The 27,046-nt window shown below is 41.2% G+C and overlaps 1 protein-coding gene across 3 annotated transcripts in view; it reads left to right on the forward strand.

Moving 5' to 3' along the window:
• Positions 1-27,046, forward strand: part of SLIT3 (slit guidance ligand 3) — a 494,398-nt gene that overhangs the window by 241,686 nt on the left and 225,666 nt on the right. For all 3 annotated transcript variants that reach the window (XM_071443101.1, XM_071443102.1, XM_071443103.1), the window contains one exon: positions 6,437-6,508. In XM_071443101.1, the coding sequence (XP_071299202.1) occupies positions 6,437-6,508 (72 nt within the window). The remainder of the gene's footprint in view (positions 1-6,436; positions 6,509-27,046) is intronic.

Consider the following 27,046-nt stretch of genomic DNA (forward strand, 5'->3'; position numbering starts at 1 on the left):
CAGATGGTTTTAAAGTTGTCCTTGGAGAAGGTGGAAGATGATGATAAAATAATCATCTTCTGCTGAGATCTTTTTCCTCTGACTCCTTAGTGAGCACCTCTCCCCAATCTTGAGGCTCTGGCTCTGCTCAGCGTCCTGCTCTCACAATGAAGGTGTGTGTGACTGGGGTAATGGGGCTGTGGGCAAGTGCTGAAACCCAGAAGTTCAGAATTACCATCTATCACTTCCTAGTGCAACTGCATCAACAGAGAGATCCTGGTGTTTATCTTCTGCAGGCTTAGCACGGGGCTTGTGCAGCAGTGCGTGACTGCGTGAAAGCACCGAGCGCTGCTCTAATTGGAATTTTGGAGCTAAATTCCCTCCTCAAAACAAACAGGACAAAAGCAAACCTGTGTTTCCCCTGCAGCCTCCCAGAGCAGGAGCTGAGGGGCAGCTGTATTGTGTTTGGGCAAACACAGTCACCTTGTTCAAGCTGCAGGACCTGCTCTGTTCTGCGGAGCTCACACGCCTGTCACCCTCTTTGCTTTCCTGCACTTGTAGGAGGAAGGGATTTTTTTCCCTTTTAGAAAATCAGCAGTGATGCCAAGTTTCCACCGAGTAATGCTTTACAACACTGCTGTTGTTAAGCTCTTGCCTTGTAGCCCATCAGCAACAACACTTTTCCATTTTTCCTTCAGACAGAGAGCTACAAGTGCTGCTTTACAGTAAATACCATTTTACACTGACCCTGCTGAGAGGGAGAAGCCATTCCTGCACCCAGGGCACAGGTGCTGATGAGTGTCAGACTTGCCTCAGCTTGTTCTAATTACTGGTGGAGGGACCTGATTTGGGCAATGCATTTCCCACCTGGAAGATGATAAATATCTTGAATTTAACTTCCATATTTAAGAGACTCAAAGTTTCTGAATTGTCCTTAACTGTTAATTCAGTTATTTTTTAATCTGACTGTAGAAGAGGAAAAACTCTTAATTCTGAACAGTTTTGGAAATACTAGGACACTATCTCCTAGGTAAGAATAATATTTAGTTGTTGAAAATGCTAAATACTAGTTTTAATTAAAAAAAAATTTAAAAGCGACCACATAATTTTGGCAGAGCAAGAAAAATCCTTTTGTTCCTTGCTGTAAATGAAATGCACAATATTCTGTGCTGGAATTTTTACAGATACAATTAAACTCCTTTTTCCCCCTGTGGATTTTCTTGGTCTTTCTACCTCATTTTCTCTTGCAGACTCTTTCTGTAGATAGCACTGGTCTCCCTACCCTGTCTCTTCTCTGAGTGTAGGAGTTCTCTTCCCTCAACTTTTGTTCTATGACAAAGCTGACTTGTATAATTCCTCACTTTATTGACTTGCTTATCTTTTATTACATGTTACTTAGAGATACCTATTATCTTTGGATTATACTCTCTAATTTCCCCCATCTGTTATTCTTTAACTCCTTAATTGTTCTACTTAATTCAGTAAAACATTGCAGGATAGAGTTTATGTGTAACATGCTGTACGAATTAAAACTAATTCTAATGAGACAAATTGCAGTGACCAGATTGTGTTAAGTATGTGACCTTTAGTGGAGCAGTTCAGTCTAGTTTTAGTCCAGTTGTAAAGAAAAGTTAGATAGAAGAGTAGTCATTAAACTTTAAAAGTGCACAAAAACCTCAAGGTTTTATTTTATTTCATTTTAATCAGTGCATTGGACTGAAATGTTTTAAATCCAGGAATCTTAATTTGTAAAAGAATGTAAACAAGCTACCAGGAGGGATGAATTAATTCTCATTTCTCTCAGCTGCACATTCAGTAGCCAAGCAAAACTGTTGGGCACAGTGATAATTTCTTGGCATGGGTGGCAGCTGGCCCTTTCTTAAAATCAGGAGTGGTGTCTTTCATTAGTCCTGTTTTGCAGAGCAGGTGAACAATATTAACTTTCCAGTATTATTCTGGCAACAAGAGAGGATAGGAAACAGTTTTATTTTGCACTCAAGTCCCATATCCCGTCAAAGGAACCAGTGTTTGTCTTATGGTTTTGTACCAGCTGCTGCAGAGAGCTGTGTGTGAGCTCCCCTGACTTATTCCAAGATGCAATTAAGTTGTGGATAAACTGAAATACTCCTGAAGAAAGGAATCAGGTTTGTTAGGCTGGATTTTCCCTTCATTTTAAGTAAACCATTGGTTCCATGTGTTAATAATTAATTCTGTGAGTTTGCAGTTTTACTGTGGAATCAACATACAATAAAATACTGGGGAAGATACAGGTTTGGCTGTGCAGAATTTGCTCTGGGTGACTTGTTCTTTAAGTCTTTGCATTAAACTCTTTAGACATTAAAGGCAAGCTGAGTTCTTTATTGGATAACACTGCATGGTGATCTCCCAGCCCATTTGAGTGGGGGAAATAATTAAAGATTAGTGTTCAACCACATTAAATACTTCTTAATCAAGCTGGTTTTCAGGCAGTTGTAAAAAAATAGGCTTTTTAAATTTGCCAATCTCTGTGTTAAAAAAGGTTGAGAAAATAACTGGTAAATCATCAAAGGGTGTGGTGGTTTTTTTGTTTGAAAAGGAAGAAAAACTGAGCATAATGCCATCCCTGCTGATTTTTTGATTTTCATATAATATATGTTATTTTCTGCACCTTTTTAATTTTGCAAGTTGTATTTAAGTAGCTGTTTTAATGTTTTAGATCTGTAGTCCAAATGAAGATTCATTCTGTGGATGTTCGTAGGGTCTGTGTTCCAATTAAGTGATTTATGTTCTCTTACCGGCAAAATAATAATAATAAAAATGTCTTAATGTATTCTGTTGCTCTGTTAGATAGCTGAATTTCCACTCAGGATGCAATAGGCAGCTTTAGAGCAGAAGCTGAAACCAGCACTACAGCAAAGACTGCAGAGGCACTTAGGAAACGTCAGCACTTTTGGATGGGTTTTTTTCCCCTTTCCAATCCTTTTATCAGTGAGGCACTTACAATTCACATTGGAAGATCAAGAAAACAATATTAGACTTGCAGAGGGAGTTCATCTGTGTCCAAAGCATTTTAGCTAAATTAAAATAAAATCTAAGAAAGGTATTGGCTTGTGCCAACTCTTGCAGGAGTCTGGGTTGGGCTAACATGAGCTGTGAGCCACAGCTGCTGGGTTTGTCAGCTCCTGCCTCTCTCCCCTTTGCAAAATGCCAGCCCCAGCTCTTTAACATCTCTGTGGCTCCATTTCCCCAGCTCAGAAATGAGGATGCTGTTTCCTCTGGGGTTTTTTTGCTGTTGGATGAGTGTTCTGCTGCTCTCCCTGAGTTCCTCTGGGCTCTGCTGCCTGTCCCCACCACTGCAGTGCACCAAGCTGGGGCTGCTGCAGGCTGGGTGTGCCCTGTGCCAGGTCAAACTGCACAGAACCTGCCTGTATTTATCAAAACAATTGATATCAAAACAAGGACAGTTCGATCTAGAAATGCCTGCCTAGCTCAGCTCATCTGTTTGACCAGGATGCAGGTGAGCATGTTCTGGTTCTGTTGGGTGCTTTCTCCCAGCACAACAGGGACTCTTGCAAGGAGGGTGCTGCTGATGGACTGGCACATTCTGGTTTGTCCTCAGGTCAGGTGATTTCAGCTCTCTAACACTGCCTCTTAGGGTGAGGGCATTGGGAAGTTTATTATTCCCTAAGTCTGAAATTTTTCAGATTTCCCCTTTCCCATCATGATCCCCCCAGGCACTGGACTTGCCTTCCATTACAGAAACAGGGGGCTTGAAACTTCTGTCTAAGAAATAGGAAATTTATTAGTAATCATCACCTTTTTTCCCCCCCAGGTTTCATGTTTATTTTTCTTGATTACTGCCATATTTTTCCATCTGCTTTTTAGGTTTTTGTTTTGGCCTCACATTAATTTATCTGGTTTTCTACAGTTACTATTAATAACTAATATTTATTTTGCATACCATTGCTGTAAGCTTTCCATCATGTCTGCCACGAGAAGCTGGGAATAAAAAGCTGGAACTTGGAGATAAACTCAGCAGACAAGTTTCTTGTTACAGCCTTCTGCTGCCTCAGAGCAAATTTTGTGAAGTGCACAGGCTGAGCCTGGTTGAGGTTTGCTTGCTTATTAAACACGCTTAACAAAACTGTGGCACAATGTCAGGAAGCAGAGAGAAACTCTCCTCTTGACCATCTCAAAATAGGATGATTATAATTGTGAGAAGGCAGAAAAAGGAGCATTGGTGACTTTTCTTCCATGCTGTGTCACTAATGCCACTCAGGCTCAGATTTATGGAATCGGTCCACGATCCAGGAGATTGAAAGAGGCAGGTTTGTTAGCTAGGAAAGAGAGCCTTATAGAGAATAAAAATAATAGGTTTTCATAGAAAACAGATGAACTTCCTGCAGTCCCCTGGTTCTGCCTGGCTGCAGGTTAAAAGTTGAGCATAAAGACAAAGCAGAGATCAAATATATAAATTAGCTCTTGTAGAACACCACAATGTTATGAAATATCACTTGAAAACCTGATTTACTTTTACACATGACTGGAAATGCACAATAAAATACCAGACAAATGCAACTTGAGATGGTGGATTAAGTGTGGCTTTATTTGACCACACAATTCCACTTTTCCAAGCCCTTTTTGTTCTGCTTTTTGTATGTCTTCCTTTCAGATCTTACTAATTTTTGCCTTGCTAAGCCATTTTGTCACACTTTTACCACAGCTCTGCTGTGCCTCAGTGTCACACCAAAGTGACAGCTTAAAACTTCCTCCTTCTGTGTCTGAAATACTCTGTACTTTGTCTCTTCTCTGTCCCAGCTCCCTGATCATTTGTCTGGGTTGAAGGTCTGTCTTTAAAGAACTAATATTTTGTTGCTGGCAAAATAAAGGGAAGGTGAAGGCGGGGTCAGAGTGTGGATCAGTGTTAAACAAATTGTGAAGGTCACAAAGAATTTTAATCTGACTTGAAAAAGAGACTTGTATCCAGCGGCACATTTTTGTTTGCGCTCCTCTGAATGGACAATTGTGGCTACTTTGAGAATTTGGTGTAGACTGCATGACTGGCAGGAATTGAATTAGTCTTGTGACAAGGACATAGTCCCCTTTTTTCCTTATCTGCCTGATGGAAAGCAGAAGAAAGCCCCGTGTGACGCGTCTTGACCCGCAGTGTCAATGTGGGCTTTTGTGACAGGCTCTGATTTCTGGCCTCTCCTTTGATAAAACCAATTTGGTGGAGGCTAGAAAGGAGCTTGCTGAACACTAAATGTACTTACAGGAGAGGGTGTCTGGGGGTGAGTACAGAGGCTGCCAGCCCCTCCTGATCATCCTTACAGAGCCAGAGTCTCTCTGGACACGGGGCAGTGTAGCATTGTGTGTTGGCTGCACCGTAGAGCCTGGGGACACTCACCCTAAACAAGGCACTGTGCAGTTCTCCTCAGGATCACCTTTATTTGTCCTTTAGTCATCACTGAGCCTTCCCTTTCCTCCATTTGCTTCTTTCTTACATTTTTCTTTCCCACTTCTCTGCCTTCCTTTTTTCCTCCTCCATTCCTGTCTTGCCCCATCCTTTGTCCTTTAAACCAGACTGAAACCTCTCCCCCTTCTCTGTGCTGATGGGGCACCCACAGGAAAATCAGGGTAAATGCTGTTTTTCCTCAGCATGAAAACATCCCAGCTTTCTGGTTTCATGTCCATTTCCCACCCATCCCTGATGCTTTCCTCCCACCTCCACTGCACTGCTAGAGGACTGTGAACCTGGAGCTATTTATAGAAAAGCACTCAAATGCAGGCTGGGAAACAGGAAAATGTTACCTGCACTCACAATGCAGATCTAACCATTTTTAAAGTGCTTTAAGTACTAGAAAGACTTTTTGAATTGCTTGTTGGTTGTTTAGTTTTTTGGTGGTGGTTTTTAAACAAGGTTAAAAATTCCGTTTTTCCCATTGATACATAATGCAGTGGAATTTTAATGCAATAGATTAAGATCTTTTCAGTTTAAATTTAAAAGGCTCACAAGAGAATGATTGTCATGTTTTTTCCTGAATATTAACTTCAAATAAGAAGTTGTAATCTGAGCAGGGGTAGCCAAGTATTTTTGCAGTCTGTAAACAAATAGAAGCATGCTGAGAAAATTACATTTACACTACAGGGTTGTGATTCCAAGGCATGAGATTTGGCTGCAGGTACTCTGACAATGAATCATGGCATTGTGCCAGCATCACCATCACATTTGAATGATGTTTGCTCGAAGTTCTGTCATTTGTATCAGGAATTCTGGAGGTTTTGGTTGGAGAGTAATTTCAGCTCATTCCACAGACCTCTGGAGGAGAGAAACAAAATTAAAAACACTGTGTGGTGTAACAAATCCAGCAACATCTCCTTTTCCAAGCATGTGGAGGTTCCATTAGCTGATGCAGATTTGAGAAATGTGTTCTCTTTGTTAACACAATGTATTTTTTTTTTCTGTTCTCTTATTCAGAGACCTGAGTGAAAACCAGATAAAAGGAATCCCTAGAAAGGCCTTTCGAGGAATCATTGATGTGAAGAACTTGTAAGTGACAACTTCATTAATATTTGTGGTGAAAACCTTTCTCCTCTTGTTGCTCTCACTTTGGGTACCTCGTGTCCAGCTCTGTGCAGCCCCAAAGGGACCCTGCAGGTTTTTGGCAGGGGATTCCCAGGCTGCTTTGGTCCTCATGCCTGTGAACACACCTGGGGAGGTTTTGAGCTGAGGAAAAAGAACAGACTCAAAGGCTTCACCTCTTCCTGCAGGACTGTCCTAGAGCAAGATGTGCATTGGGAAAGTTACTGTAGATTTTGGGGATGGAGTTGAAGTGTTTTGCTTAGTTTAAGTTTTCTGTCCCATCACTTCTGTCAGAAATAAATGACAAACTGTGGTACTCAGGCATGGTGGTTGAGCACAAATATCAGAAAATGAAAGAAATAATGGGAGCAGTTAACTGCACAGGCTTTGACAGCTTGTATTTAAAATTAAAATAATTTATAAAAGCCTTTTAAGAGAGAAGACAGGGCTGTGGTTTTTGTGCTAATGAAGCCAGTCTGTCCTAGCCTTTTGCTGTAAGGTAGCCTGAAATGGTTGTAAAGACTTTGTGCTCTGAATTTCCAGAGCTGCTGGAAGCTCTCACACGTTATGTAACAGAAACCCCTTTTTGTGCACACCCACACTGTAACCCACCCTTGCTTTGTTGGGGTCAGCACAGGGTGAGCTGAGCAAACAACAGCCCCTGGCTCAGCAGGTTCAGGATTTCCTGGGACAGCCTGCAGGCTCCCTCAGGAGCGTTTCAGAGCCATGAGGGTTGGCCCTGTGTTACCACAGCACTCGCTGAAAACTGATCCCCTTCGTGTTAAATATTGCAAGCACTGCATAAATGGTGGGGATTTTAAAAAATCGAGTGGAAGGAACAGCTAAAGGTGATCTGAAAAGAAGCCCTCTTCTGCAAACACTCTTGCAACATAGTTCTGTTTTCAAATCTTGCCCAATGAAATGGTCTCAGGTTCATGAAGCGATCCCTGGGGCATCCTGAGAAGGGCCAGAAGTTGGACTCCATGATCCTTCCCTTTAATCCTGTTATCATGAGTTTTACTTGCATTGTGTGATCTATAGGAACAATAGATGGTATTTTGTGTCAGAAAACCAAACTTTCCCAGCTGGAACTCACTGTTGTTGTCTGACTTCATTTCAATAACAGAGTTTGCATTGAGAGTTTAGGTCACCTCTGCCAAGCTGTCACAACCAGAGCAGGTGTTTTGATTTATGGACCCACTCTCAGTGCAGAAGGATGCAGGGTTTCTCCCTTCCATGAGCTGGTACCAAGGGATGAGTGGCTGGAGTGCTTACAGGAACTGTATAAATGTTGGGATTTCAAGCTTCTAGGAAAAATTGTATCTGTCAAGTTAGGCAGTATCAACTGTTTTACTGTAAAAGACACAGTATCAGAAGTACTTCCCTGTAGCTCCAATTTCTGACTTCTATGAGCACTGAAGTTATCACAGAGTCATAAAATAATTCTGGTTTGGAGTGGTCATCCAGTCCAGCCGCCAGCTCAGCACAAAGCTTGGTGCTCTAACAGATTGCTGTTGTGAGCCACAAGTCCTGGTTATTTAGATAAATAGCAGGAGAAGCAGACCTTTCACTCACATCAGACATCCTCTCTTGGTAGGAAATGTACAAATCTGTGCCCAGGGTGGTCCATGGCACTGTTGCTTCCAGACACAGACGAGTGGATTGTGACTTGCTGAGAAAAACGTGGCACAATCTTGAGCCAGCTTGCTGCTGGAAATGCATTAAAATTTCTCCAGCAGTAGCTGTAAGGGTGTGATGCAAGTCAATAGTTCAAGCTCTTTAAGCAGTGAGCTCCAACATGCTGATTCCCATTTCCAGCCTGTGTTTGGCAGCCAGGTCTCTCCCCTCTGGGTCCCATGGCAGTGAGCAGGGTGTTCAGTGCCTGTGCCTTGGGGTGCCAGCACCTGCCTGGTGACACAAAGGTGCTGATGGCACAGCAGCAGGGTGGGCTGTTTCTATGGTTATCACTTTGCAGATTTATTGTGCTGTCTCAGTGTTCTTCCCCTTTATAAAGTGTGTTTGTGAGGGAGCTTGGAGGCTTTGGGGCACAAGAAATAAAGCTACAAACTGTCACATACTCCCCAGCCCTTTCCATTTTATATTTAGAATTTGTATAGGGAAAGGCTGGCATGGAATGGTCTCTATTTTCATGGCTTGACCTTTAACAGGGCCTCAGATTCTTCCAGGTTCTTCCAAAAGTGTCCCAATATCATGGCAAAAATAATAACCCTGGAGATACCATAATAGGGACACAGGGAGTGCTAAACCAGATGAAAGTCTCCAGATTAATGCTGTCTTTAACAGCAGCTTGGAAAGCTTCCCTCAGGACAAAATGCAGGGTTGATGCATTGGACTGAGGCAGGGCATGAATTCCTTTGGGACTCCAGCTCTGAAACAGGCAGCCTGAGGCTCAGCATAAATTACAGTGGGTGCCATTTGGAAACCCTGTGGGCATTACCCTGTCCCAGCATGGCCATGGCAGGGAGGGACACAGAGGCACAGGTTGTGTCCAACTGGAACAGACTGGGGTTAAAAAATCTTCTTCCAAAGGGGAAGGTGCTGTTACAAATGTGAAGCAGAGAGTTTTTGGTGATGTCCCCCAAGCACCAGGGCTGCAGAGCTGGCTTTAACAGGAAAAAAAGTCTTCTAAAAATTTGTTAAAATGATAGGAGGGGGAAAATGTTATAAAAAGCATTGTTCCAAGATGTTTTCACTGTGTCTTTCTTTTTAAACACTAAAAGCTTTCTATCTTTTATCATTCTCTTAGCAGAAGAGTGAGCCCAGGAAAATGGGCTTGGATTAGGGCTGTGCTGAAGAATTTTAAATGTCAGGGAGGCCAGTGTTTTTGCACAAGACAAAGCCAAAGCAGAGGCTGGAGTTTTTCAAACTCCTACGTGGGGGAAGTTTCATTGCGTGAATTATTTTCGTATGAAGTGCTTTCTGCTGTTTGAGTACAGAAATCAAAGAATCTGCTCACAAATAGTGAGCCTGTTTCTAACTGAAATGTAGAAATAATTATACAGCTTTTAGAAAGTTTCATGAGCACATAATGTCCATTACCAGTAGTGAATTTATTTGGGAATTTGGCATAAACTGACACTTTGAACACATTGTGGAGTGGATGCATGAACTCTGCTCAGTGGCCCTGAGAGCTGAACAGGAGAGGGCAAGAGAGGGCCAGCCTGCAGAGCACACCTGTATTGAATTTCTGTTACTTATTACTCAGAGAACAGGAAATGTTTCTTGCAGGAATCTAGCCCCAAGTAAGCACATTTATTTCAAGAATTAAAGTCTATGGGTTTGGGTCTCATTGAGCTTTGGGCTAACTCAGCGCTGTCAGCCATGGCCTTCCATCATAAAAATATATAGAGCTGCTGCTTGGATTTCTGCACGTTTCCCCTGCTCCTGTCACACCCTGGCATGCAGGGGAGTGAGTGTTCCTCTGCTCAGGCATTCCTGCAGTTGCTCAGCCCACCTCACTGGGGGCAGCAGGATCTCAGTACAGGGATATACAGAGCTTGATGTTAGGAAGAAATCCCTGCCTGGCACAGGGTGCCCAGAGCAGCTGTGGCTGCCCCTGCATCCCTGGAATTGTCCAAGGCCAGGTTGGATGGGGCTTGGAGCAGCCTGGGACAGTGGAAGGTGTCCCTGCCATGGCAGGGGTGCAATAAGACAACCTTTATGGTCCTTTCTAGCCCAAACCATTCAATGAGTCTACAAACATTGCCCAGCCAAGGAATGGAAACCAGGAATCCATGGCAGAATGCCAGAGCAGCAGGGCAGAGGGGGAGCCACCCTGTGTGAGCACCACTCAGAGCTGGAGCACACAGAACAGCACAGGCACTGCTTTTTCTGTCAGGGCTTCCTGCACTTCCTTGTTCTTGATTCACTGGAATTCACTTCCATCCATATTCAGCTCCTGCCTTTGGTCTCTCCCAGGCTGTAAGGTTCTGTAGCACTGGGATTCAGGGAAAAAAAAACCAACAAAAAACAAAAACAAAACAAAAAAACCCAAACAAAAAAAAAGAAGTTAACAGGTTTATGTGTCATGATAATACAGGCTCATTGCTTTTCTGCCTGAACACTTCTCAGCCTCACCTGAGATAACAGCTCCTATCACTGGACCTGCCAGGGACATTCCCTGCATCCTGGGACCACTTAGCAAATTGTGGGTAATATCCTCCTTGATAGCCCTAAAGGTTCTTGTGGAGGAAGAAATGAAGCATTTAGATTTATGTTTTTAAAAATACAGAAATACATCAGCACATATGTAACGTTTAACACTTCTGCAAGTCAGTACACATTTATTTTCCTAGTGATTAAATTACCTCTGCAGTGTGGAAAATCAGAGCTCTGTGAGTACTGTAAAATATTGTTGTACCTATTAGTTTCAGTTCCTTATTTGTTAAATGGCTTTTCCTGGAAGATTCTGTTACTTTTTCTGCATGCATCTACTATTAGCATCAATCTACAGAACTTTTACAAAAATTAAACATCTTGAGTGCACATTCAGGTTTTGGAAAAAGCTGAACTTGCTCTTTACATTGAGAGGTATTTTGCATTCACCTACACAAAATATTAAAATGTTCCAATGTAATTTTTTTTAACCATCACAGCCAGCTCTGCAGAGTATATTTGTAGCTTCTGCCATTCAGCCATAGGAAAAATTAAACATACCTGTCAAGTTAAACTAATGAATAAACTAATGAATAAAGGAAATAATGGTTGATTTGTGTGTAGCCATTTCACTAGAAGAAAGCAAGTGATTGTGAGTTATTTGCCATGCATAAATATGCAGTAGATCTTAATGAAATGTTACACTACAAAACATAACTCCTTTAGTCTGGGTTCTCCAGGGAAGCTATTATCCAGAGCCCTCTGAAATTCCTGGCTGTAGTTTCTTGACATTTGTGTACAGCATTCAGTGTTTCTCTTGCTGTTTGCAGTAAAATAAAACTAAAGGAAGAAGATAAACAGTTGGCCAGATTTTCCATTCTTTTGGTGTGAAATCTGGAATGAGCCTTCTGAAGCCAGTGGTTGGCCTCAAATAAAAGCAAAGAAATGCCTAGAGGAGAATTGATTATCATGTGTTGGGTTATATATTTGCTTTTGTGTCTCCCAATGGGCTGAACAATATGTATCTATATTTGATAGTGTGCATTAACAGCTCAGTATATTTTAAATAGAAATACTATTGTGAGGAATTGTGGGGGTTTTGTCCCTTTCCTGCTTGCTCTGTTTCCATCAGGAATGTCACAGCTGCTGCAGCCACAGCCAAGGGAAAGCCTGTTAGGAACATGGAGATGAAAACTTGAACAATATGGATCTATCTTTGATGGTGTGCATTAAAAGCTCAGTATATTTTTAAATAGGAATACATGAAAATTTAAGGAAAGGATACATTTCTATTATGGAACAGATTTCAGGTTGTTTTGACAAAGAGCTGGCTAAACAGGTCAGAGGCATGGAAAGAGCTATTTTGAATACTCATTGGAGACAAGCCTTTTGCACTCTTTAGGGGGCAAAAAGATCACATTACTTCAACTGTATAAATTTGTAAATAATTTTCCTCCTCCTTGTCCATAAATTCACCCTGCACTCAATGTATTCCAACAGTGTATTCCTTTCTATCTCCTGTAATTGGCCTTCATTGTGATAGTGACCATAATGAATTCAGGAGACATCTCTGTGGCCATCACATTTGCTTTCCTAGAAATGTCATTGTCATGCAGCATTATTATAACAATAAAATAACAAGTTCCCAACTTACCACCTTCTATGGAGAAACACCACCTACAGCGTCAGTTAATTTTGTGAATACATTAGTTTGAGCTTTTGCCATCTGTTCCAGCCCTTATAAGAAATGCAAGAAGCATATATTTCACAATTAACTCATTAAAAGGATATGATTGATTGGAATGCACACACATGTTCCCTGCACCACAGTTAAGGTGAGATGGGCAGGACCAACCAAGCACTCAGAGGACATTTTGTGAGACAAATGCTTCTCTCTTGACATCCTCAGGCACACACACAGGGCCAGCACGTCAGGTGACACAGAGGGGTGACACTGGTTGCTTTAGTGCTCTCTTGGGAGTCATGGCCCAGCCCTGCAGGGGCTCCTTCTGCTGTTTTCCTGACTGAGGTCACTGGGTGTACAGTAAGCCTTGGCCTGTCTTATTCTATTCTATTCTATTCTATTCTATTCTATTCTATTCTATTCTATTCTATTCTGTTTGAAATCACTAATCTCTAAAATCTACCTGCCCTTATCTTTTTAAATAGCTTCCCTTGTCTGTCTTATAGTAACAATAAGAGAAAAAAACAAGAAAGCTGAAATAGTGTGCAGGCTGGCTTTGGGCAGGCAGGAGGGTGGAGGGAGGATAACACTGACCAACACTGCTCACCCCAAAACCATCCCATGAAGGGTTTAAACTTGGGCCATATTTGGTAGTGTTATCAGTCCCTACTTGTACTTTTTAAACACATTTGTGTTTATGTAATCCCCTTTTTCTTGTCCCTTGCTAATAAATGAATTGTGGGGGTTTTGTCCCTTTCCTTCTCACTCTGTTTCCATCAGGAATGTCACAGCTTCTGCAGCCACAGCCAAGGGAAAGCCTGTTAGGAACATGGAGATGAAAACTTAAAGTTTAATTCAGAAACTGCATTCTTTGATCACAGTTTTTTCTCTGCCTCCAGTGAATCAGCAGAGGCTTTTTCCTCTCTGTGCTGCATTGGAGAGATGATGTGTTCATCATCAGCATCTTCCTGGTGGTCTGTGGGAGCACAACACCCTGAGCACAGGGTCTGTGCCCTGCCTGTGTCCTGCCCTTGGGTCCCTTCTCTTGCAGAAGAGTTTTGTGCAGGATGGCTGAGGGTGAGCAAGGGGTCTGGAATAAAAAGCTAATTCTGCATTTTTCTAGGATATGCTGCATAGAGGCAGTGTCTTCTGAGTAGCTGTGCTGAATGATGGTGCTCTCAGGCAGTTTATTGGAATTCCCATAAAATACTGGGGCTTTAAGTGTTTTTACAACCCTGAAACTTCTGTGTGTCTCTTTTGACATCATAAGGAATAGTCATTATTCAGAATTACCTTCTTAGGAGAAAGTTTCCTAGGATTTTTGCAATGTGCACTGGTGCTAAGAGATACCAGCTCAGCAGTGATGTTGCTAGTGAGTGAGCCAGTTTCAGTCTTGATAGTTTATTTTTGTAAATGCTTGGCATTAGGGTTCTGTCAGTTTTCAGGGAGTGTTTTAGAAGGGCATGAAGTGATAGGACAATGGGGAATGGCATTAAATGACAGAGAGCAGGTTTAGGTTGGATATTAGAAGAGATTGTTCCCTGTGAGGGTGGTGAGGCCTGGCACAGGTTCCCAGAGCAGCTGTGGCTGCCCCTGCATCCCTGGAATTGTCCAAGGCCAGGTGGATGGGGCTTGGAGCAGCCTGGGACAGTGGGAGGTGTCCCTGCCATGGCAGGGGTGGAATCAGATGAGCTTTTGTCCCTTCCCACCCAGACTGTGCTGTGACTCTGTGATCCTGTGGTTCACGTGCTCCTCTGGAGGGTTTGGCCCAGCCTGCAGGACCTTGCTGTGCTTTAGGACAGGAGCTGTAAATGGGAATGCTGCTGTTTGCATTATTGTTTATGCAATAATAATGCATTATTATGTTTGCATTGTTCCCCAGCAGCCTGGATGGTCCCCAGTGCCTGAGGGAGCAGAATGTGCACACTGACACCCTGCAAAGGCTGCAGCACACCTGATAAACACTGCTCACCCCAAAACCAGCCCATGAAGGGTTTAAACCTGGGCCATATTTGGTTGTGTCATCAGTCCCTACTTGTATTTTTTAAACACATTTGGGTTTATGTAATCCCTTTTCTCTTGTCCCTTGCTAATAAATGAAACACCAGGTGGACAAACCAGCACAGCACGATCTTAAATCTGTTCAATGTGCTAAACTATGACTTGGGCTTCATGTGAGATTGATTGCACAGATTGGAAATGCACCACTGATTTATTTTTTTCTATTTTTTAAATGAAAACATCTGCAATAAGTAGGGTGGATGTCTGCTCTGCTCTCTTGTCCACTTGCATTTCAGGAAGTGTTTGTTTTCATGGATGTCTGCAGTTGTGGGCTCAACTGGCCACAAGGGATCTGTCACTGACAACTTATTAAAAGCTGAACCATCACTCCTGAGGAACAGATTTCCTCACTATAAAGGTTGCTTCCCCCTGAGTAAAATGTCAGATAAATAAAAAGCTGAAATATCTCTTAAGTGTGTTCCACTTATAAAATAGAAGTACATAAGCCAATGTAGTAGTGGAGGATGTATGTTTGGTGGCATTTAATATTTTTTAAATTTTCATTTTTCTGAGCTAATCAGAGCTGACTACCTCCATAATAAGGTTATTCATAATTCTGATTTACCCAATTCCTGTATCCTGGATATCCACTGCAGTATATATTGGTTTTAGTATTAATTTTTGGGCAAACCACAGATTTTTTTTTTCATATTTCTTGTAGAAGTATGACAACATCAATACCAATTGTTTTCTCCTTTTCTGGAAATGTATTTCAAGCATTATTGAAAGCCTGCACTTTAATTGTTTATACAGTAAACTCCTCATGCTGATGACAAGAAAGATGAAGTATCCCACACAGGCCTAAGTAATCTTTTCCATCTTCTTCAAATTCTGTTCTGATCTTCCCTATGCTTTGTGTCCTGCATAATTTATTGCCTTGTCCAGCCTGAGAGGGGCTCCTCCTGCAGCCATCAGCAATGAGCTGTTGTGGTCATCAGTGGGGTTTGAGGAGTGACGTGGATCTGCTGTGTCCCACCAGGAACAGGGCACAACTGGCACAGGGATGGGAATCCCTTGGAAAAATCCAAAGGATTTTTCAGGAGACTGAAAAGGTCCAGCCCTTGTGTGTCAGAACCTCAGGCTTGGTGGCCACTTTTACAATCTCTCTTCCATTAGGTAAAATATGGGAGTCTGGAAGTTTAAATTGTATATAACTCACTGACCTAAGTGGGACATTGGTGGAATTTTTTAAACAAGATCACAAGCTCCAGGTCCAGAGTTTGATAAAAGAGAACCTCATCCCTAATCCTGAATGGGACCCATTATGTGGGGTTTGAAATCTGCTACAAAAAGTCTGGGTGACTATTGCTATTTCCAGAGATTACTTATCTGCTGACTTATTTCACTGAGCTCTGCTTGCTGCTTTCTGGGCTCATTATTCTTTTATCCTAATGAAGCACAGATACATTTTGATGCAGCACCCATTGCTGCAGCACTGCCTTTGTATGGAGAGTAATGAATAGCAGATTTGGCTCTTTTCTGTTTTAATAGACTTACAAGAGTCTCTCTGACAGAAACAAACTCCAGAAAATACCTTGATTTAAAAACAGGCTATGTGGTATCCTTACTGTCCTTTTGATATAAAACTTGATTAAAATGGGATGTGACATCAGTTGAAAAAGTATGAAAATCAAATTTTCTTTATTACGTACGTGTTTAGGCTAACCTATGCCTACAGTTTATCTTTGTGTAATTTATGCTGTCTTTATGCCATGCCTTAATTTTGAATACATTTGTTGAAGATTTCCTGTAGCATTCATCTATGATTGTCAAAAGGAAGTTTTATTCTAAAAAAAAAGAGATAGTACTGGTTTTAATTATGAATATAAATAGCTTCATAACCAGAGTGAACTCTGAATTTACATCATTTTTATGATAGCCACACCATTCCAGGTTTATTGATTTTGTCATTTGCTTCATTACATTTAATGCAAACCTTTTGTATGAAATTATTCTGGTGCTGTGCTGGCCACAGAGGGGTCAGCATGTGCAGTCTCTAGCCAAAACAGCCCAGCAATATCATTTTAGTGCAGACTCCATGGACAAAGGGGGGTTGTAAATACTGTCCACCAGCAGAACTGAGTTTGCCTTTTCCACTTGACCTTCCCAGCTGGACAAAGTTAAAACCACAGCTTGAGTTGTCTTTTTTTTTTTTTTTTTTGCTCTTCTTTTCTCTCCCCCTGTGCTTGGCTTCAGCTCTTTGGTCAGTGTGACAAGTTTCTGTTACTGGAGAGGAAAAGGAGTTTGGGGTGGGTTTGGGCAGAGCCTGGAGGCGCCAGGCTGTGCTGGGAATGCCTGGCAGCTCCAGTCCTGTGCCCATGGGGGTTCCCAGAGGAGATGGTCTGCAGCAGTGCTGATCTCCTGCTCAGCAGCTGCTCTCAAGAGCCCCTTGCTGCTTGCCTTTCAAGGCAGAGACTGCGTGTCTGGGGTCTCCAGGTGTTTTTCTGTTTCACTGGCATTCAGCTCTGATAGTTGGCTTTGTGAGGAGGTGACAATGTGCCTGGTTTGCTGTGCTTTTCAAGGGGTCCCTGCCCATGGCAGGGGAGATGGATCTCAGTGATCTTTATGGTCCCTTCCACCCCAAGCCATTGTGTGATTGTATGAATAAAACCTCTTGAGTTCTCATTCATACTGCATCACTTTCTCCAGGTAACACAATTATTCTTTTAAATCTAACCATTTTAAAATAAGTGGTGCAAACACTATGCAAAACAGGTGAGTAAATGGACCCTAGTTTTCCCAGAAGGCAATAACTTAGGCTCAAAAATTAATTTCAGTAATTGATTGGGGGACCAGATTTCCTGCACCACTCTTCCTTGACCACAAAATGAGATGGAGTCCCCCTGCTTTTGACCCCAACTCTCACCTCAGCTGAAGCTTTTTTCTTGACCCAAGCCCTCACCTCAGCTGCAGCTTTCTGTGTGAGAGCAGAGCTGCCTATTTCAAACATTTCTGTGCAGCTTCTTGCCACATTTAGAGCCCAGAAGGGAATGATTACATTTCTCATTCCGTGATTCAGTCTGCTCCATGACTTTGCTATCCTGCAGTTGGGTGGCTCCATGAGATAAAGTGTAGAAAAACAAAGCCACCTGCAATTCAATTCAATACAAAATTGATATGCCTTGAAAGAAAAATATTAAACTGTCATGGTCTAACTGTAGTGTAGAGTTTTTTCATCACAAATTGTTTTTATATGAACATATGCTCACTGTGTTTGTGCAGCCAGGGATGTTACACAGTCCTTTTAAACAGCTCAATTGCTGCATCACTTAAAACTGTCCTCAAAAGAAGCTCAGGTCATGTAAATCCTGCATGGATATTAAGAAAATCCTATTGAGGATCTTCATTTTATTCAAAAAAACCACCAGTGTTTTTGCTTTCATCTGCAGTGTTTTCTTCCTGTATAAAATAAGGATCTAAATCTGAGTAAAGCACAGAGGGAATTCTCAGGCACTTAGAGATCTGCTATGAGATTAATAGAAATAAAGTTGATTATCTAGGTGCAAATCTGAGAATGGCTTTAGTATAATAGCTTTGAGGGAGGCAAGAATAAAACCCCTTTTGTTTAAGACCAGATGACACAGGGGGAGTGGAGGCAGCAGCAGTGGAAAAGGCTGTGAGATGATGGTCTCATTTGTACAGCTGATTTCTGCTGCTGAATATCATTTCCCTCCACTCTTTTTTCCCTACCAAAGGCCTGTGGGATCTAATTTTGCTTTTGTTTACCCTTTGGTAGTCCCATAAATGTCAAAGAAACAAATGAGAGAATTCCATCTTCATGAGGAAGTAACCTCTGCTCCAGTCTTTTGTGGGTTTTTTTAAAGCTCTTTTTGGAGTTATTTTTCCAACTCATTGAGCAGCACAGTAGCACTGTGGTAATGTGCATACACAGCTTGTCCAAGGTGCATTTTCACACTTAGGATTCTTCTTCCTTTCTCTTGTTTGACTAGGGAAAACAAGGGGTTTGGAATTGTTTATTTGAAGGAACAGCAGAGTTTCATGAATGAACAATCAATATTATTTCTCTATATAAATTCTGCATCAATATCCTGTCAATCACAAGTTGCTTATAAGGCAGTCATGATACCTTAATGCTAGAATATAGAGTGGTGCTTTTCAAAAAAAAAAAACCCTCAGAAAAGCCCCAACCCAAAAGCAAACCTCCCAACCCTAGAATTTAACTCATTTAAAGAGATAATGGTCTGTATAAAACTGTGATGTGGTGCACAAGAAATCTGAAGGCAAATGATTCACATTAAGATGCCCATAAGCAGTTCTTGCTGCATTTCCACGAGCCCAGCAGAAAGCACCCAGCCTGCCTCTCAGGGCAGCAGAACAGGGCTCTCTCATACACATTAAAAATGGCATTTTGTGCCATGGGGTGGGAAATGGAGCTTTCTGCTGTGAAAATTACCTTTAGAAATGAGATTGACTTTATTCCCCTTTTTTTTGTGTGACCCTTCAGTAGCCTTGTATGTGAGCTTCACCCTTGAACCTACCTTATTTAGTATTTAATTTATATGCTTAAACTCAGGTCATATGCAGCAACAGCTATTGATTAGGTCCTGCTTTTAAACCCAGTCTAAGAGGGAAGATGGCTGCTGCAAAGAGGTCAAGTGGTTTGCCTGAAATAATTCACTGAGTAAGAGGGACTCACAATTATCTGAACCATTTGAGCAGGGGGTTGTTGGTGGGGGTGGATTTTTCGTTTGGTTTTAGCTCTCTGCCTGCAGCTCTCACTGCTTTTCAGAGATGTGGAGCTCTCCCTTCTGAGGAGCAGCTGAAAACACAATTAAGGGTAAATGATCAGGCAAGGGGGGGGAGCAGCCAGCCCTTCTCAATAAGTTGGGCAACAGGCAGAGCTCTCAGGACAGGGACTGAGAAGGATGGGAGAAATGTCCTGTGAAGCCAATTGTTCAGGTATCCTCTTTACCTACTTACAAAAAAAAAAAAATTGTTGCTTTGATTGTAAAAAAGAAAAAAAATGGGGCAGGGCTTTTTTCTGGCTGCTTTATTTCAGTGCTGCTACGTCTCAGTATGAATTAGGTTTTTGAGGTTTTGTCTAAAGGGTCAGGTGAGGTAACTGGTGTGATCTTGTGATCCAAACTTGCTGCCTGCTCCTACCTGGGAGTCCAAGTTTTCTTGCATGAGGCTCCTTTTTGCCACAACAACACTGGCAGAGGAAGCAGATGTCTCTTTATGAATTAATTTATGGACTAATGTCAGGGAAAACTACCCATAAAATATAAACCACCTAGCAAGGAAATTTGAAATTCATCTGAATAAGTTAATTTTGAAGATTCTTTGATAGTGGCTTCAAGTTTGTAAAGCTTATAGAATCCTTATTCAGTGACTAGTGAGTAAATGTGAATGAACATTTCAGAATGTAAGCATTTATATTTAAGAAATCACAATGTCTAGGATTACTTGATGGTTGTTTTAATGATTTTAAAAGGAAATACTTTTCTTAAAAAAAATTAAAAGGGAAATTTACAGAGAAAAATACTGAAGTCTGTAACTTCTAGGAAATTCTGTACATAAACCTACCTCTATGGTATTTTCTGTTGATATCAGAAGTGCAAAAATTATTTAATAATACTAACCTTATGTCTAACAGTAAGCCATCTTCTATCCATATTTTTCTTTTTAAATTGGGCATGCAGTTATCTTGGGATGCTGTTTTTACCAGTTTTTGATGAAATAATTCTTTCACGCTTAGATTCATTACAAGTCCTGCATTTAGAGATAGAGTACAGAGTTTTAAGTCGCTCAAATCTCCTGCAAGAAGGAATAAATCCCTTTGGAGGTGACCTGTCCTCCTGCTCTTGCACTGTGTGTTGTTTTGGAGATTTTGGTTGTCCCTTGGTGCTGGGGTCTCTGCTCTGTGATGTTTCAGCTCCCAGGTTGAGTTTTCCTTGCCCAGCAGTTTATCCCTGCAGGAGATTGGCAATCCATGGGGAAAGCTGGAAGGCCTCAGTACCTGCAGCCTGCTTTTCAGCTCTCCCCAAGAACTCAGCTCATGTGAGGATATACCAGTAGGGATTTGATGACTTTTCCTTTCAAGCCCAGTAAAACACCAGTGCTGTTATACATCCTTTACCTGCATCTCTGTAAAGGTACTTTGTGGCAATAATACCATCAGTAATGATCTCCTGCACTGTGTTCAGCCCTTTTGATGTAAATTTTCTCTCCTGCATGTGGATGCTGACAGTCTGGTCAGAGAGAAATTCAAATAAACTTTCCCAGGCATTGTTCTTAGGGAGCAGGCTTGGTTTTATGAAGCCTTTCTTTATCATTTTTCTACCTTACTGCAGCATGTCCTGGTATTTTTTGTTTATTCAAAAAAAGTAAAAGCCCATGTATTCTGATGTGAAAGCTACTGGTTATTGTGAGGGTATTATTTCATTAAGGTTATCACTGGTTATCTATTAGATAGGGAGTAAAACACATAAAAACAGACTGCAATCAACAAAACGTATCAATTTCTATGATGTCATTGCTCCATGTTTTATATTAGTATTATACCTGTCCCAAGGATAGAGAAGAACATTTTAATTTGGAAATTTGTAGGTTAGTGAAAGTGGAAGAGATGAGTTCCGTTCCTAAAATTTTGTAAAACCTCATGGTGCTGCTGACAGCACTGGGGAGAAGGAATAAATATATTAAAAATGGTGGGGAACTCAAATGCTACAGCCATCCCATAAAAGCCAAAAAATAGATGGATGCATTTGTTTTTATGAATCAAAAGAAGCAGCCCTATGGCTACATGTAGGTGGAAAGGAACTCCCTGGTGGAGATGCACAAGAGCTGTCACATATGCTCCATGCCATGTTTCTGAAGGGGACGTGGCAGTGCCACATTGATTTGGTAAAACATTGTTTGGGAAGCTGCAGATCTGCTAACAAAAACTGAATGCACTCATCCAAACATATTGGGTGCTTATGGTTCATATGGGTGTTCAAATAGAACATTTGTTGCAAAGTGCTTGTAAACAACAATCTGCAGGGTGGATTGCTGTCCTTACCTCGGGTGACAAACATTCACAGATTATGTGAATTTGGCTGCCTTGAAAACAGGAAAGCAAAATGGCTTTTTTTTTGTCAACTGTGATCCAGTTTGCTGTTCATTCCAGAGCACTTTCCAAAGTATTTAAAAACTGATGTAATTATTAGGTGCCTAGATAACCAAGAACAACATTGGTTTTGATTCCCATTCAATCTATCAGGTAACTAACTTATTTTGGTTCCTACAATATTTTTTGGGTTTTGTTTTACTTTTCTTAAAGATTTCCTCTTTTTTGTTCTATAAACTGGTTGTCTTTCCAAATACTTCTTGTTCTAGTTAGTTATATTTAAATGTTTTAGGCCTTAATTTGCTAGGTGCAGTTGTTTCACAGAGTTTGGGAAGTGTTCTAGACCTGGTGTAGAGAAAGGACTGCGGTGGCAGAGGGGAACACAAGTCACAGAGGCAGAGCTGGTGTGACAACTTCAGAAATATGTCATGGGCTAATTAATTTGGATATGGACAGCTACTCAGGGAAGAAGAATAGGCCTTCAAGTTCATGTCCCACTGCCCAACAAACACTCCATATTTATCAGTGGACCTCAGGAATGGAGATAATGAAGAATCAGCTGCAGGCTGGCCTGCTCAGGACTTGTATATGACAGAATAGCAGATTTTAGGGCTTATAGAAACCCTTTGCCACTCTTCTTAGTCTAAGGGAAGTGTTATTTGCTTACTCATATATAAGTACCTGTATATGTAGCTACCTAAATTACTTATATAAGCACACAGAGTGCTCAGAAAAAGTGCAGAGTGCTATTTTTATAAAATTAGTACAAATATAAATCAGCATATAAAAGCCCACAGCAAGATTTCACCCTTTAATTACAGTTTTTGTAACATAAGCAGGTAATGCAGCAACCCAAAGCACGTATTGTGTAAATTTATTTGTTTGAAATCATGCAGAACAAGCAAAATTGGGGCAATGAGGTATACAGGGTATACAGTCAGACTGTAAAAGTTATTCCAGTAGGACCCTGGATGGGAAACTTGAATTCATTGCCTTGAGTAGTGAGAATGAAGTTTGATCTGAGTGCTGTAAAGGTTCAGGCTGAATTCCAGTGTGTCTCTCCCACCCTTAGCACCAATTCATCTAAACTCACCCATAATCTTATCTAGAACTGGTTACAAGTCAGCCACAGCTCTGACTTGCAAAATGGGATATCATGCTAAGAAATGACAAATATAAAGACTTAAAATCACAGGATCAGGGCTTTGCATATGCATTGAATCAGCCACTGGAAAACAAATTTCAATGGTTTTTACAGCTATTGCCAGCCCTGTTTTGTATCAGTAAGAGGGCAACAGGGCTCTGGTTATGTGAGGTACTTGTGGCTGCTATTCTTCCTCAGCTGGCCTGAGAAATCAACCAGCAAAGCAGAGAAAAAGGGTTAGGAGTCAGGATTTGCAGCTGCATGTCATTAGAAGCATTTTTGTGTTAAAAACAAAATCTCTGATAATACCCAGGCAGGTCATCAGTGAACAACACAGAACTGTAACTAAGCCTAATGCCTCTTTGTCTTAAAGTAATTCAAAACATTTATTTTTTTGTTGGTGAGTTTGTCAGTGGCTGATTTTACAACAAAAATTACTAGAAGGGGATAAATTCCATGTTTCAAAATCAAGCTGCTGTTGTCTGATCAGTATAGAAGAAAAAGGGTAAAACAAAGCAAAATCCTGGAAGCACACCCTCCAACCCTGTTTTTATCTGGAGATGCCACTTATATTCATCTGTGTGGTTCACAGAAGCTCACAGCTGTGTTAAAGATGAAATGGCCTGATTTGGAAGCCCTTAGAAAAGCTTCTGAGCCTGTGTTAAGCATGGTCAGTGCTGGAAATCCCTATCAGGATGATTTAAAATTAATGCAGCATCTTGCAATACGTGATTTGTTAACTGTTCTCCAGTGGCTGTGGGAGTTGGTTGAGGAACTGAGCAGGACCATGTTGAGAAAAGTCCCCCAGTCCAAAATGGGATGTGGAGATATTTAGAACTGTGATTCCTTCTCCAGCTTTGACTGGTCATTTTTGTTTTTTTTAAAAACAGTCTGATAAAACAGGCTTTGACTTAAAACTTATTGGTGTATTATACTAGGAAACTACCATTTACAACTGTAAGCTGTTAATCGGATAGTATCCACAAGGTTTTAGTATTGATTTTCTAATTACAAAAGGAAAAAAGTTACCAAAACAAAAAAAACAAACAAACAAAAAAAATCAACTGTTTGGCCCAAATTTACCAACTATGCATCAAGGCAGACACTCTGCCATATACTCCCAATATTTAGTGGTTTGGTATTGCTTCCTGCTAATTTTAGTCCTGAGAGCTAGAGGAACATATCCCAAGTCATTGTATGACTGCAGGTGATAGCATTAATCTAATGTGATATGGGATTTCAGAGGGGACAGATGTCTGGAGATTGAATGTCCAGATTTCCTTTTGCTCTGTCATCCCCCTAACCATGTAAAAACCAGGCACTTGCCCTGGGCATGTTCACCTTCCCTGCTCTGCCACAGCCTCTGTGCCCCACAGCATTTTCATGTTTCCTGGTCAAGTCCAAGCTTCTCAAAGGCAGGAGAGCCTTCATTTTCCTCTCAAACCTGAGTTTTGCAGGTTTTTAAACATAAAAATGTAGCAGCAAGGAGCACCTCCAGAATTCCCAGGCTTTTTTCTCGGTGTCCCTGTTAAACCATCTCACAGTGAGCTCAGAGCCACTGGCATGGGCTGGGCTCAGGGGCAGCTCCACCTGCAGTGGTGTCCCCAGGGCAGCAGGGATGTCACCCATGTCCAGAACATCTGTCCAGCTGTGCAGCCAGGAGCCAGAGAGCACCAGCCCTGCCTTGTTGTGTCACACTGGAGAGCTTCTTGCAGCCCTCTGTCCTGCTGAGCCCATTTTACATGCCAATTTTTGCTTGTCTTTGGCAACTGATGCACTTTTTAATTGGAAGGGATGGAGCATTTTGGGTCCTTTTAAAAAAGTTTTGGTTCTGTAATGAATCTGTTACAGCACAGAATGATTTTAAGGAGAAAACCCCAATCCCAGCTGACGCTTGTGACCGTGTTTGCAGAGGTCTGAGGATGAGGGAAGAGATGAGGATCTGACTCCACGTTTCAGAAGGCTTGATTTATTATTTCATTATATATATTATATTAAAACTATACTAAAAGAATAGAAAAAAGGATTTCATCAGAAGGCTGGCTAAGAATAGAAAAGCATGAATGATAACAAAAGCTTGTGTTTGGACAGAGAGCCTGAGCCAGCTGACTGTGATTGGCCATTAATTAGAAACCACCACATGAGCCCAATCCCAGATGCACCTGTTGCATTCCACAGCAGCAGATAACCATTGGTTACGTGTTGTTCCTGAGGCCTCTCAGCTTCTCAGGAGAAAAAATCCTAAGGAAAGGCTTTTTCAGAAAATATCATGGCTACAGATGCTGCTGCACTGATGGGCGGTACCAGCTCCCCTGTGGGGTTTGTTTGTTTTGCCTTGGGAATGAATGGGATTTCTGTGCTGTTAGCTCCACAGAAGTGATGCCACGATGGTGCAGGAGCCTGTGTAAGCCCTGGCCTTGCTCCTAGGGCACAGATTCTGGGTGAGTTTCAGCAGTGCTGCAGTCCTGGGCTCAGGATGGGCTCGGGCAGCTGCAGCCTCCCCGTGCTGTGCCCCCTTCCCTGCCAGAAACACCCGAGAGGAGCAGGGGGCTCAGGCTGGGCTGGAGTCGTAGCCCCAGCTGAGCAGAGCTCAGGGGTGGATGCACAGTTCCTACTCCACCTGCAGCAGCTGCGTGCATGGAGCCACCTGCACCTCCTCCATGTGCTCTTTGCACATGACTAATGTCTGCTCTTTATTTCCTTCTAACAACTGCCTATTTCTTCTATGCCTGGCTTTCAAATTTTCCAGTTTCATAATACTGTCCCTAATGATATGATTTCCTATTAATATTCCTAATCTGATTCCCTGGTATGATTTCTGATTAATAAGGTCACTGGTTAGTAACATTCTGAACTAGAACTTTCCTTTACGTCTGGTGTTTGACACTTGTCAACATAACAATAAATAATTTAAGTAAGTGCAAACCTTCTAAAACTGTAAAAAAACACCACAGTAAGTAACTTTCATTTTCTCAAACACCCATTTTATCTTTGTCTTTTCTTCCCCTTTTCCCCTTTGGGGCTGTGGCAGAGGAGAACAACAGATGGTTATCAGTCAAGAGTAACTAGGGAAACAGCAAAACCTGCCCCAATTGCTATGGAGACAGCCATTTCTGTGCTTGGTATGCACTATTTGTTACATCAGCAACCAGAGAGAGTTAAAAAAAGAAAAAAAAATGTTCTAAAGCACCTGATATTGAAAGGAGATCTTGTGTTTGTGGATATTTGTCCTTGTAGCAGGAGGAGTCTCCATATTTGTTTGTCACTCAAGTTTTGCTTTAAGCTGATATTTTGGTTATTTTGTGACAGCAGCATTTTGATTTGTGAGTAAATACTTAGTAATGTTGAATAGTCTGCAGGATAATTATTCATAAGCAATTCTTCCCCTTCAAATCAGATATTCCTCCCTCCTTGAATTTAACAACGTGGCAGCAGAGGTTGGGTATGAAAACTGAAGACAGAGAAAATGAGTCTGCCCAATTATCTCAGGCAGATGAGCTGTTTCTGCACAAAGCCTCAACCACAGCTTTTGGCAAAACTGCATCCTTGGGAACCAAAAAAAACGGGAATTTTGAAACACTTGTAAAAATCTCAGAGTGAGATTGCAGCTTGATCACAACAGCTGTATCAATCTTTTGTATTTTCTAATATAAGCCAGCTCTTATAGAGTGACATCAGTGAAGAATAAATAAAGAGTAAAAATTAAATGGGGAAAAAATGCATTAAAAGCTGCTTTGAGAGAACTTCACATTTTTTCAATTTAATTGAATTTAGCATTACCTCAAAGCACCATCTTTCCCCATTTATTGGGGCTTCCTCATCAATTATTACAAGGATAAGGACTTTAGTTTGGCATGTGAGAAATTTTAAGTAGATGTGTTGGTGTCACTTTCCTCAGATATTTTAATATTCTTGAAGTCACGTAGGGGCAATAAATGTTATAGACTGTCTTTCTGATTCTTACAGGTTATAGAAGAACTTAAATACTAGAGTGCAAACTTTACAGGAAAGGGATGGCATAGAACCAGCAAGTCTGTGTTAGAAACAAAATGAAAAAGGAAATGGAAGGGGAAAATGTTGTCCAAACAGGGGTTCTTTTGGAGATAAAATTAGCAAAATTATTTCTTTCTAAAAATAATTCTGTAATAATTTACTGTGCATTTACCTCCTGTGAAATCCCAGTTGAAATTCCTTGAAATATTTTAGTGATATAATTCCTTAACATGGATATACCTGGTTAAAAATGCAAATCTTTCCTCATTGAGGAAATACCACCTGCCTATTTTTTATCTGCAAGCGTAGATACAAGCTTTAACGGTAATTTTATATCAGTAACAGTAAACCTTAAATATGCAACTATTATAACACTGCTTTTTTGTGCTAAATGTGAAATATGAGAAAGAAATTTGAACAGTATATATTATATTA

The sequence above is a fragment of the Agelaius tricolor genome, unplaced genomic scaffold (genome assembly GCF_023055355.1).
Source record: "Agelaius tricolor isolate 1412-34295 unplaced genomic scaffold, bAgeTri1.0.p SCAF_18, whole genome shotgun sequence".
Classification (NCBI taxonomy): Eukaryota; Metazoa; Chordata; class Aves; order Passeriformes; family Icteridae; genus Agelaius; species Agelaius tricolor.